The following is a 12159-nucleotide window of genomic DNA, read 5'->3' as shown; positions in this document are numbered from 1 at the left end:
ACTCGGCATGAGAGCGAGCTTCGGGGTCCGGGCCAAGCGGCCGGCCCCCTCCCCCGGGGCAGAACTTACGCGATCCTCCGGCTCTGTGCGCTGCTGAAGCCTGCGAAGGAGGCGCTCCGGCCCACGACCCCCACGGCTCCAGCGTCCCCGGAGGACAGGAACCGCAGCCTCACCGACATGGCCAGTCACCTAGACAGGGAGAGGACGGGAGGGTCAGCCTCATGCCGCCACCTGGTGAGCGCAGACGGCGGCCTGCAACGCCCCCCCCCCCCCCGCCCCCAACCAAGGCCCCCAGAGGCCTCACGAGAGCCGCAGAGAGGGGGCGACTGTCCTGTCCCCAGCTGACAGATGAGAAAACTGAGGCTCACTGAGGTTAGGGACCCTGCCGGGAGCTGGTGGCAGGAGCAAGATTCGAACCCAGGTCTCTACTCTGCGCTCAGGTTCTTGATGCCGGAGCAATGCTGAGCCCTCCAGCAGGGGAGAGTCAGCTCCTCCTGAAACCAGACCTGCTGACCTCCTCTCAGCCGGTAATCCTCCCCTCCCTCCACAAACCCTCAGTGAGCGCTGTGTGCCAAATGCGACGCTGGGGACACGCCCTGGGCAAGACAGGCAAGGTCCCTCCAGGGCTCCCAGTCTGGCGGGGAGGCTGATGAGCTACCGGTTACAGTAGGAAGTCTCTAGTGAAGAGACAGGGGAGCCCAGGGGCTACCTGACCTCGCCATGGAGGAGGTGACCAAGTGCAGAGAACAAAAGGCTGAGGAGGGGAGGGAAGGGTAAAGGCAGAGGGAACAGCACAGGCAAAGGCCTGGGAGTGCAGAGGATATGGTGTCATCCAGAAACAGAAAGCAGTGTGGTGGGTGGGGGCGTGACCCCCGGCGGGGCTGGAGAGGCCCGCAGAGTGCAGGTCATGGGAAGGCCTCGGTAACCCCAGGAAAGGGTTGGCCTTGCCGTTGGGCCAGGGTGACTGGGAGCCATGAGAGGGTTTTGAGCGGGGGCTGACAAAGCCCAACCCACATGAGGCCAGGCTGCTGGCATCCCAGGGCTCCAGAATCCCCGGCTCCATCGCCCGGTCTCTGCCCCAGGCTGCAGTGAGGCCAGCCTAGAACCCTGACCGTCTTTTCTTTTTTCCAAACCACCTCTAGATTGGAAAAATGCCACCATATCCCTTGGGAATATGGCCCAATGTCTTCCAGCACCAACAAGCAGAAGATTCTCCGTATCTAACCTAAATCTCTGCAGCTACAGTTTCATTCCTTGCTCCTCAGCCGGGGTGGAGGCAGTGCAAGGATGCCAGGGACCCCACTGCCCAAGCCTCACCTGCAAAAGCTCCACTGCGCCAGCTCCCTCGTCTCCCTGTGGGGTAAGGCCCCTGCATTCCAACATCCCTTCTCTGGCTGGCTGAGTCCAGTGTCTACACCTTTGCTCACACCGGGGCCTCCCTGGCCCCCACCCCGGGAATAACAATCTCTTTCGAGCCAGTCTATCCAGTGTCCCATCCTGCATTTTGCATGTGGCCAGCCCCTGCCATAGGCTCCTGAGCCCCCCTGGTGGATCTGTGTGGCCCCCACAAACCTTCTTTTTCCCCCATTCACCCCCCACCCACCCCACATGTGCTACAGGTTCAAAATCCCAGTGGTGCCCCTCACCGGCTCTGGGCCTCAGTGGTCACATTTGCAAAATGGAAAGTCAGAAAAGGACCAAGGAGACAAGGTGCTGAGGACACATAATGCAAGGGGGACACTCGGAAAGAGTTGGTTGTCTCTGTGCAATTGGCTGATGGAGGCTTCAGCCCTGGACAGAAGGGTGCAGGGGGTGGGGCTCCGGTGAGCATTTGCTGAGCACCCACTGTGTGGCAAGCCCCAGCACCAGGGTCCACGAACACCAGCCCTGCTGGGAGCATTATGAGGGCTCCTTATGCACCCAGCCGTGTGCTCAAAATGCCTTGTGGAACGTATCTTATTAAATCTACACACCGGCTGAGGCAGAGGAGCTATCGCTGACCTGCCCTGACAGAGGAGGAACTGAGGGGACAGGACTGGCTTGGAAACAACAGAGACATGTACGGAAGTGGAGTGCGATGGATTGCCGACGCCAGCGCTTCTTCCTACGCACGGTCAGGCGTCCCCGCTCTAGGCGAGGCCCCAGCCCCACGAGGAGGTCCCCACTGTCCCCACCTGAGCTGGGCTGCTGCCAGCCCGGACCAGCGCACAAGCGTCTGTTGTTATGTTTTCTGAAATTTCGGTAGCTTGAAATCAGTCACAGTAGGAATATTCGCACCCTGGATGTTGGCAAATGCTGCAAGCTTGGGTTTGGGGTTTTGTTGTTTTTGTTTTTCTCTGCAGGTTGTTAAACATTTATCAGCACAGCATTGCCCCACCACTGTCGGTACCTGCTCAGGGTGGCACTGGGAACCTTCTCAGACTCCTGAAGGCCCCCAGCCGAGCTGGGCAGGGGAACTGACCAGGGTAGGGGTGGGCAGGGAGGCAGATCTGCAAGGTCACTGGTTGGGACCAGTACTCTGGCCCCGAGCTGGGAGCTGGGAGCTGGAGGCTGAGGACCTGGGGGGCTGGAACGCCCTTCCCGTAACCACCCCCACCCCGCTCCCCCCAGTTACAGTGGACTGTGAATGCTGACTTCTCAGTCTCCCCCACTAGATGGAGAGCGACTTGCAGGCGGGGCTGGAGTGTTCCCTGGTGCTGGGAAGATTCACGGCCCATCCTTACGGGTCCAGAGAACAAGGCCTGACAGGCTGGGCTGCTGCCCCCACTGTACCAGGCCGTGCAGCCCATGGTGCCAGATAAGTGGAAAAATAAGGATAAGGATAAGAATTTCCACTAAGTGCTAGACTCCAAGGCGGGGGCTGACAAACATTTTCTGTAAAGGACCAGATACTAAAGTTTTTGGCTTTGCAGGCCATAGACTCTTTGTCACAGAAGAGCACATTTAACTCTCTTGTTTTAGAGCAAAAGCAGCCACAGGCACCATGTAAGTGATGAGCATGGCTCTGTTCTCATGCAACGGTACTTACAATAGCTCTTACTAAGCGACCCCTAGGTGGCCAACACTACCTCTGACCCCTGGCAGCCAGTGGTCCTCCTGCCGCCTGCTCAAAGGGCTTAAAATCTCATTTACTTCCCCCCAGATTATATGAAGTAAGTACTCTTAATATCCCCCATCTGCAGATAAAGAAATTGAGGCTCAGAACGGAGAGGAAAGGACTCGGCCAAAGTCACATAGGTAAGGAGATGCCAGAGCTGGGATCTGGACCTGGGCGGGACAGGCCGTAAAAGCCTGGCCACTTCGTGCTAGGTTGCCCCTGCTCCCCCATCCCCGGGGGGGGGGCTGTGCAGCAGACATGCTCCTATGCATGAGCCGGACCCATGGGTTGGGCTGAAGGGCAGACAAGGGGGCCCCAGAATGGAAGCAGGTCATGAAAGGGACCTGCAAGCTACAAACATAGCATCGGGGGTGGCCAAGAAAAATCAAGCCCCATCTCCTGCAGGCTTCAGGTTGTGGGAACCCAAGTCCCTGTGGGCCTCTTGGGACCAGCATCAGCTCCTAGTCAGCTCAGCTGCCCCCCAAGTGGGGCCAGCAGCCCTCCCCCCAGGGCTAATCCTGGTGTTTGCCCAGGTGGCCAGCTGCAATCTCGCCCAGCTGGGTTTCTGGCTGCAAAAGCATTTCCCTTCTGGTGGACTGCGGGTGGGTGGCCAGGCTGAGACCCCTGGAATCGCAGGAACCTTTGGTGGGTAGCTCCTGACAAGCCCCCACGAGTGCTGGTCACCTCCGACTAAGGCTGATGTCCCTAATGTTTAATCATTGACACACAGGCGCCCTGACCACTCACAACAGACCCCGCTCCTCCCCCTCCCCACGCCGTGGCTGGCCTTAACCCTTTAGCCGCTAGACGGTGGGCAGGTCAGAGAAGTCCCCGGGGAGGGACACTCAGAGGCTCAGGGAAGCTCTGGGCAACCGGCCCGCTCAGGGCATGAGAGACAATCCGGAGACCTCGCTGGGCCCTGGGCAGAGGAGAGAGGCACGGAAGTCGTGCAGGTGCCAAACCTTTGACGGCAGACGGGACTGCCTCTTCCCCGCGTCCCTCGCTGCCTCTCTCGGGCCGGCGCCTGGGCCCGCTCCTTAGACCGATGGCCTGGACACAGCTGGGGAGCGCAGCGGGGCAGGACAGCTGGAGGCGCTTCTCACACGGCCAGCTGCTCCCCGAACCCCGGAACCCCGGCCAGCGTCCTGGGCCTCCACCCCGAGGCGGCGGGCCTGGAGGAGCCTGAGCCCACTCGCTAAATCTGTCCAGCTCACTGCTGCCCAGAGCCGCCCGCCGGCCCAGGGAACCTACAATTTCACCTCATTTGGAGGTGATGCTTCTAAATTTAACAGCGTGGGCTCTCAGGGCTGGGTGGCTTTTATGCCTGAGTCCCTCACTTAGGGCTCTTTTATATCCGCTCAGATGCCAGGCAGGGCTTAGTTTGCTTATAGGAGTTTCCAAAATAGACCCTTTGGTTTAGCACGAAAGGAAATGGCAAAATAGCCCAGGATGAGGAATGTTGAGTTTATACCTAAGAGGGACGGACGACCGGAGGAGGGAACCAGTCTGGGGACCAGTCTGTCTGCGCCAGATGGGAGGCCGACTCCCTCATTTCACCGGTGAGCATGCCCAGGGCCCAGGGTGGCCACCTGACGTGCCCGGGTGCCCAGAGGAGCATGGAAGGGCCAGAGGAATCCACACTCCTCCCCCTGCCAGCTCGGTCCCCAGCCACCCTGGCCGTGCCCTCTCCCTCCTTGGCATGCTCTTCCCGCACACCTCCCATGAGGCTCCCTCTCAGCCTTTAGGTCCCAGCAGAAAGGTCACCTCCTCAGAGAAGCCCTCCCTGGTGCCCCTGGCTACGGCGGCCTCACTCCTCACCCTGTTTCAAGTGCTTCAGACAACCTGTCACCATCCCAAATTTTCCTTTTGGTCTGCTTGGTAGCTTCGTGGCCCTCCTGTGAGTCCCAGCTCCACGGGGTGGGGACCTCTGGGTCCTGCTCACAGCTGTGTGTCTAGGAACTCACCAAGTAGGGCTCCCCCCCGCCGTAAGTACTGGTTCAGAAGTCACTGCCTGAGTAAATGGACAATTGAAGGACGTCTCTTCAGAACTGTGTCCCGGATTCCTTCACTTGATCTGTTCCTTCAACGCACATGTGTTGAGTGCCTACTGAATGCAGGCACCGGGCATGTGGCTGTGAACTAGTCCAGGGGGAGACAGGGATGAGGACATGAGGTAATGAGGCTGGACCATGATGGGGAGCTGACAAGGAACCCAACCCCAGCCAAGGGGGAGTGACTGGGGAGACCCCCTGGGAAAGCGGTACGTTGAAGTCTAGAGGAGAAGGAATTGGCAGAGAGAGGTGGGATGGAAGAGTGTGCCAGGTGGTAGGAACAGCGTGTATGAAGGCTCAGAGGCAAGAGATAGGATCCATTTGATGAACTTAGTTCGGTGTATGTGGCTGGAGCATCGAGGGTCCCTGAGGGGCTAGGTGGGGACCCTACTTCATGGGTAGGGGCTTAAGCTGCATCCAGGGAGACACAGGCCTCCAGCACCCCCTGGGTGGGGAGTTGATTCGCTTACTCAGTTTGCCCTGCACATCTGGCTGGACAACGCCGCTGCACCTGAGGAGACAATGACCGAGTGTCTACCGCAGGCCAGGCCTCTGAACGTGGCACCTCCATCCAGGGGCTGGGAGCAGTCCCACGGGGGAGGCCTCTGCCCCTTGGGCCCAAGGTCCGTGTCTCCTGGGCCAGCACACAGCACCACCCTTGGGGAGGCTCGGACACCTCATATGGCCCCTACCGGCCTGCCCGGTCTCTGCCCTCTGCAGTCGACCCCAGACCCACTCACCCTTTGCTTCCCCCACAGACAAGACCCAGGCATTTGATAGTCCCTGAGAGGGAAAGGCCCACAGCCAACCCACAGAGGCCAGAGGCCGTGTTAGCCCTGATACCCGCCAGCTTGGGCTCCCTTCCTTCTGCTGAGCCCAGTGGGCCCTGCTCCTGCTGGGTGCTTTCAGAGGCCTCTCTCCCTGCTCATGTCTCCTGGGCCAGGAAAACATGCCCAGGGCCGGGAGGGGGGGTGCATGGGGGGTGTCTACATGTGATCATGAATCAGTTCCCTCCCTCTGAGCCTCTGTCTCCCTGTCCGTCAAGTGGGGGGGCTGGGCTAGAACTCAGGCTCCCCCAGCGCAGGCTACTTGGAGCCGAGGGAGGAATATGGGGCATCACTCGCTTGCCATAGTCCTCCCTCTTCCTATCCTGTCCTCCCCAGCAATCTGCCACTGGTCACCCCCCTGTTGAGCAGAGCACGGAGCTGGCCTGCAGGCACAGGGTGATGGGCAGGCCAAGGGAGAGGCTCAGATTTAATCAGGTGTTTTGGTGAATTTCTTTTGAGGTAACCTTCTATTTAGAGCAAGCTGACTTCTGTATGATATACTGTTTTGTTTTTTTTAAATAATAGTGTATTTACATGAAGAGTAATGGATTTGCAGGACACTCGGTTTAAGTAGAGCAGATAGGAGCCCAGCTTCTTGGCAGCTCACATTTCTGGGTCCCTGCGTGGAAGCGGGACCAGGAGCAGGGGTGGGGGGACGGGGAACGCAGGCGTGTCTCTGCTGATGGCCCTGTGGAGAGCCCGATGTGCAGACAGCACTGGTTTCTTGTGTAAAAGAAGCAGCAGCAACTCCTTGGGGCGCCCTAACTATCCCCCCAGAGCTCATTGTCCCAGGGCTGCAAGGCAAATGAAAACTCCCCTTTAAATAAAAAAATAAAAAAATAAAAAAATATTTTATTTATTCATGAGAGACAGAGAGAGAGAGGCAGAGACACAGGCAGAGGGAGAAGCAGGCTCCCTGCAGGGAGCCCAATGGAGGACTCGATCCCAGGACCCCAGGATCATGACCTGAGCCAAAGGCAGATGCTCAACCACTGAGCCACCCAGGTGTCCCAAGTGGAAACTTTCTGATGGCTCAGGACCAGGCATGGGAGTCAGGACCCAGAATCCAAGAGGATCCCTTCCCTCAGTTTATCACACAGTCCGCAGCACCCCCATGAGCTTCCTGCCCAGGGCAGCCGGGCTCCAGCTCCAGCCCAGAGGCTCAAAGGGACCAGTCACCTGGTCCTGGGTGGACAGGGAGGCCGCCTCCTGGGGCTGCTTCACAGCGTACCTGTGACCATCTCACAAATGAAAGCCCCAGGTGAGGCCACAGACGGGCAAGTGCGAGGGAAAGGTTCAGTAGCCCAGATGCCTCAGCCACTCGGACGAATTGTATGTGGCCGTAAGAATTGGGAATATGGGGACGCATGGGTGGCTCAGCACCTGCCTTCAGCTCAGGGTGTGATACTAGAGTCCTGGGATCGAGTCCTGTGTCGGGCTCCTGCAGGGAGCCTACTTCTCCCTCTGCCTATGTCTCTGCCTCCCTCTCTGTGTCTCTCATGAATCAATAAGTTAAATCTTAAAAGAAAAAAAAGAAAGAAAGAATTGGGAGTATGATTTTGAGGAATAATGGCTTGAGAAAATAGAAGATGTTCAACGTAAGACGCTGAGCCAAGAGCCAAGATGTAAACGATACACAACACGGTCTCGGTTTTCTTTTTGAAACGATACCTTACCCATGTTCCACAGTGGACATGCATGCCCTCATAATTAGGGGAAAAAATGTTACTTTAAAGAAAACCGAAAGCGTGGTTACTCTGTCCTTGGTCGCATAGTAATGAAGCTGCAGGGCTGACTGCTTATCCTCTGACCTAGAGAATGTTGCTTTTCAGGATGAGCCTGGGGTCATAGGAGAAACTTTCCTCTTAAAAAAAAAAAAAAAAAGATAGAAAAAGGAAAGAAAAACAAACTCTGTTTAAAAGGCCCACAAATATTATCTCCACTCCCAGCTAACTCCACTGGGCTTTTACGAGGTAGAGATGACTCATGAATTTCTGTGAAATATCCAGAGGGTGTTTTGATTTAAATGGCCCCCTCACTGCTCACATCACCACGTACATGCTCCCATCCCATGCTCCTGTCACCAGGTAGGCCGGGGTCACCTGGAAAAGACAGCAACTTTAGGGGGTGAAGGAGCTTCCTGGGGCCTCGGTGGGGGTGGGGGTGTGCGTGGAGCTAGAGGCACATGGCTGGGAAAGAGCCTGAATGCAAGATGACAGAGAGGGGATGACAAAAGCTGACCCTCTGGGAGCACAGGAGGGGCAGCTGAATCCCCTCTCCAATGCTGCCTCCACACTGGTCAGTGGCCGTAGGGCAGCTATAGAAAGAGGCTGGCCGGGGGACACCCAGGTGGCTCAGCGGTTTGGCACCTGCCTTTGGCCCAGGGCCTGATTCTAGGGACCCGAGATCGGGTCCCATGTCAGGCTCCCCGTGTGGAGCCTGCTTCCCCCTCTGCCTGTGTGTGTCTCTGCCTCTCTCTCTGTGTGTCTCTCATAAATAAAATCTTTAAAAAAGAAAGAAAGAAAGAAAAAGAAAGAAAGAAAGAGAAAAAAAAAGAAAAAGAAAAAGAAAAAGAAAAAGAAAAAGAAAAAGAAAGAAAGAGGCTGGCCGGGAGGGCCGGAGATGGAGGGGTGCTGGAGACAGACCCCTCCTGGCACTGACCTTATTGGCAGGTCAGGGTGAGGCCAAGCAGTGCTCACTGTTCTTGGCCAAGCGCCTCTGTGTGATGTCAAAAACTCGAAAGCAGCAATATCGCTGGTGAGAACCAAGGTCCTGTTCTGAGAATTAACTCCTTTCATTCCTGGTACCCGGGAAGTCTGGCCTCAGACTGCACTCTGGGCCCGCTGAGCGGCACCCCCTTACTGTATCCTGGACACTGGGCTGAGAGCTGGACACGCAGCATCTCCCCACAACACCCCTCTGAGGCGGGTGCTGTTGCCACCCCTGTTTTACAGGCTGGGAAACTGAGGCTTGGAGAGTCGAAGTGGTCGGAACCAGCACGTGGCAGCTTCACATCATCAATGATTCACCTTCAAACACGTGTGTCCCCCCCCCCAGGTGGGGGACATTGCATCCACGTCCTAGGGGTGACAAAGCAACACATGTGGGACCCTAACCAGAAGCCCTCACTCCGGAATGGGTATGCGAGGGTCTCAGGCTCCATTGACACTTGGGGCCACATCATTCTTTGCCACGGGGGTTGTCCTGTGTACGTCTCGCCACCAGATACCAGGAGCACTGCCCTGTCCAGTGGTGACAACCGAGCATGTCTGCAGACACTGTCACGTGTTGTTCCCCGGGAGGTGGAAACCCCCCCAGTGGGAACCACCGGGTTAGAGGCAGCGCTTCGGCTCTGCTCTCGAGCACTGGCGAGTGAGCAGTGTGGGTGTTAGAGGTCATTCTCACGGCTGTGGGTGATGGTGTGAAGGCACCGTATTCCCCTGGCTACAAAAATTTAAGCCTTTCCACGCCCACATGAGTAGGGTGTGGGAATCTGGGGGGGGGGGGTGGGCAGCAGCCCGATATGGTCAGAAGGAGCCCTGAGCCCTCAGCCCCCATTGGGCCTCTACCACCCTCCCCCCACATGCGTGCACCTGCACACTCACACCAGGAAGGTGAGCAGCAGCTTGCGTTTGGAGAAGAGCTTGCTGGTCTCCTTGGGGTGTTTGCTGCACCGTCAGAGCTCTGCGTGACACCCGCCTTCTTTGCCACCCCCATCGGCAGCGAAGAGAGACCCAAAGCCAACCTACTCGTTTTAACCAAAAGAGCCTGACCATTGGGTGAACACGCACTGGTTTGGGGCCACTCAACAGAGGCAGGATTCGAATTCAAACCCGAGGGCCACCCCCTGGACCATCCTCTCCCCACTGAGGGAACTACCCGAATTCTCCATAATCAGGGACACAGAGCGTCCGCCCGGCTCACCCACACAGCCTGACAGGAGAGCAGCCTCCCCTAGGCCTAACCCGCCAGGGCCCTGAGCAAGAATGTCACTCTCCACTGCTGCCTCCGGAAGAGGCTGTCGGCACAGGGCACGGGGGCTTGGGCACGGGGGCTTGGGCACGGGCCCCACACAAACGGTTGGATTACTTTTAAAATCAGGAGATAAGAAATGAACTTTTAGGTTAAACAGAATGCTTTATTATATGATATTGTGTATGTGTTATTATTTATATATCAATAGCATGTATTTTATTATATAATTTATCCATCCTTATACCAATTCAGCCGTAACGTACACTATTTAATTATTTCTTAGGGAGGAAGAGTCCTGCAAAGGCCAAGGTGCTGGGAGCTCAAGAAAGTCAGCAGGGGCCCTGCCCTTTGCCCTCTGCTGGTGCTCCCTTGAATCTGTCTGCCTCCAGAACAATCCGTGCCACCTCTCACCCAGAGTCCCTCTCAGCTCCTTCCCCACCCACACCTTTCCTATTCTGATTGAGCAAACCTATCTGGCCTTCCCCCCCCCCACCCCGCCCCCATTCAACCTCCCCTCTCCCTGTGCCAGCCTAGCTTGGCCTGAATACACTCTTGACCCTCACCAAAATGTTGCACTTTGTCCTGTTCTGGCCTTAGGATCGAGAAGTTCAAACCCAGGCAGCCTGGCTTCCAGGTCAGCCTCTTCACCGCAGGCCTTCGCTGCCAGGTTTCTGGAATCTGCTGATGTCACTGAGCCTTCCAGCCACCCCTGCCCCTGGCCTCCCACTGAGCGCTTGCTTAGATTCACCTCTTCTGGGAGGGTTGGATCCCTTCCTCCGCCCACCTCACTCCGTGCTGTTCTATGGGGTGTGGGCAAGTGGGCTTGTTCGCCCTCCGTTCCCTGGGTCCTCATGAGCTCGACAGTATTTCTGTAGGTTCATTATCTTTAGAAGCTCCTCTTCTGGGACTAACCAGTTCATATTCTTTTGTCCTAACTACCTAGCTTTTTCTCAGTGACTTCTAGTTTAGTCCCAGCCCCTCAGTCACCTTATAAATTGTCCTAAATGATGTGTGCATGTGTGTGTAACAGGAGCTTCAAGTATTTACGTGACCAGATCTGCCAAAATTGTCCTATGTTTTAAGAGTTTGGAACCTGCTTTCGCCACCTCTAAGATTAAGTTTCTGCTCTGACCAGTGAAGTCCAGCTCCCTGGGTGAGAATTTCATCTTCCCGTCCAGGCTGTAAAGTCCCCAAAAGTATCTCCCTCTTCTGTAGGGGGCCTCGGCCAAGAGATTTCACTGTCTGCTCTGCTGCTCAGAAACACCCTGAATCTGTCCCCTCCTTTGCATCCCCTGCCCCAGGGTCAAGCCCCCATCACCTCTCTGGTCTTCACTGGCCTCTCTGCCTCCACCTGGTCCTCTGCCCCAATATGAAGACCAGAATGAGCTTTTAAAAGCATCCAACAGGATTCCGACACCCCTCCCCAGGCTTGCAGCTTCTGGACGCCCCTAGAACTAAAATCTCACCCCCTGGAACTGTCCCCGGAAGGCTCTGAAGAAGCACCCGCCTGCAGAGAGGCCCTATCTAGGGGTGTCTCAGGAGGGAACCCAGACCGGGATGGTCAAGAGCTCCCTATCCACTGCCTAGAAAGGCAAGAGCTCCTCTTGTGCCCCTTTCCGACCTGAAAAAATTAATCACAACTGGGTCTTGTCCTAGTGAGGGCAGGGGGTGGGTGGGATGGGGCAGGGGCGGACTCCCAGAGTCTTCACACTATCCATCCTATTTCCACCCATTTGCACCCAGCCTGTAAGGCAGGCAGGAAGAGGGGGTCAGCCCCTCACCCTGTTTACAGCTGAAGTGCTGTGACTCAGAGAGGGCAAGTGGTTTTTCCACACTCACACAGCCGGGATGGGAGTGGGTAGGGGGCGGGCGGGAGGGAAATACAGGCATTCAGACATATTTTGAGCACTTGAGTAGTGAGAGGTGAGGCAACAGGCTGAGCAGGGACTTGACTGGAGGACCCTGGGCCGGCGACGGGCTAGGGCTGTAACTGGGGAGCCCAGTGGGTATTAATATTTCAAGCCCACCCACTGCAGGTGCTCAAGAGCCTTCCTTTCCACAACCCAGGGTTGCCCAGGGTGGCCCCCGTGTCTGGATGAGGATCGGTGGCCCAGTGGTGCCGGGTCAGCCTCCTGGAACGCCCGAGGTCCCCTGCCAGCAGGCCCTGGGACTCCCGCCTTGGCACGTGGGCCGGTTGATGAGGATTGTT

General features: G+C 56.9%; 1 protein-coding gene and 1 long non-coding RNA gene across 5 annotated transcripts in view; one reads left to right on the top strand and one right to left on the bottom strand.

Annotated features, from left to right (window-relative positions):
• The window catches only part of RIPOR3 (RIPOR family member 3), a 72934-nt gene that overhangs the window by 29288 nt on the left and 31487 nt on the right, over positions 1-12159 (bottom strand). For 2 of the 3 annotated variants that reach the window (XM_041733047.1, XM_041733048.1), the window contains one exon: positions 70-189. In XM_041733047.1, the coding sequence (XP_041588981.1) occupies positions 70-179 (110 nt within the window). In that variant the 5' untranslated portion in view covers positions 180-189. Of the gene's footprint in view, positions 1-69; positions 190-4059; positions 4286-12159 lie in introns of those variants that run through there. The other variant, XM_041733049.1, reaches the window with a different exon arrangement.
• Positions 3085-11309, top strand: LOC121478167. Of its 2 annotated transcripts, none has more exons than XR_005984426.1 (3): positions 3085-3237; positions 8930-9114; positions 10234-11309. It is a non-coding gene; the product is annotated as an uncharacterized LOC121478167 (long non-coding RNA). The 2 variants fall into 2 exon arrangements; XR_005984427.1 differs by lacking the exon at positions 3085-3237 and adding an exon at positions 4558-4656.

This window comes from Vulpes lagopus, chromosome 18 (assembly GCF_018345385.1).
Source record: "Vulpes lagopus strain Blue_001 chromosome 18, ASM1834538v1, whole genome shotgun sequence".
NCBI lineage: Eukaryota > Metazoa > Chordata > Mammalia > Carnivora > Canidae > Vulpes > Vulpes lagopus.
Note: the sequence above shows the minus strand (reverse complement) of the source record. Positions and strands in the feature narration are given on the sequence as shown.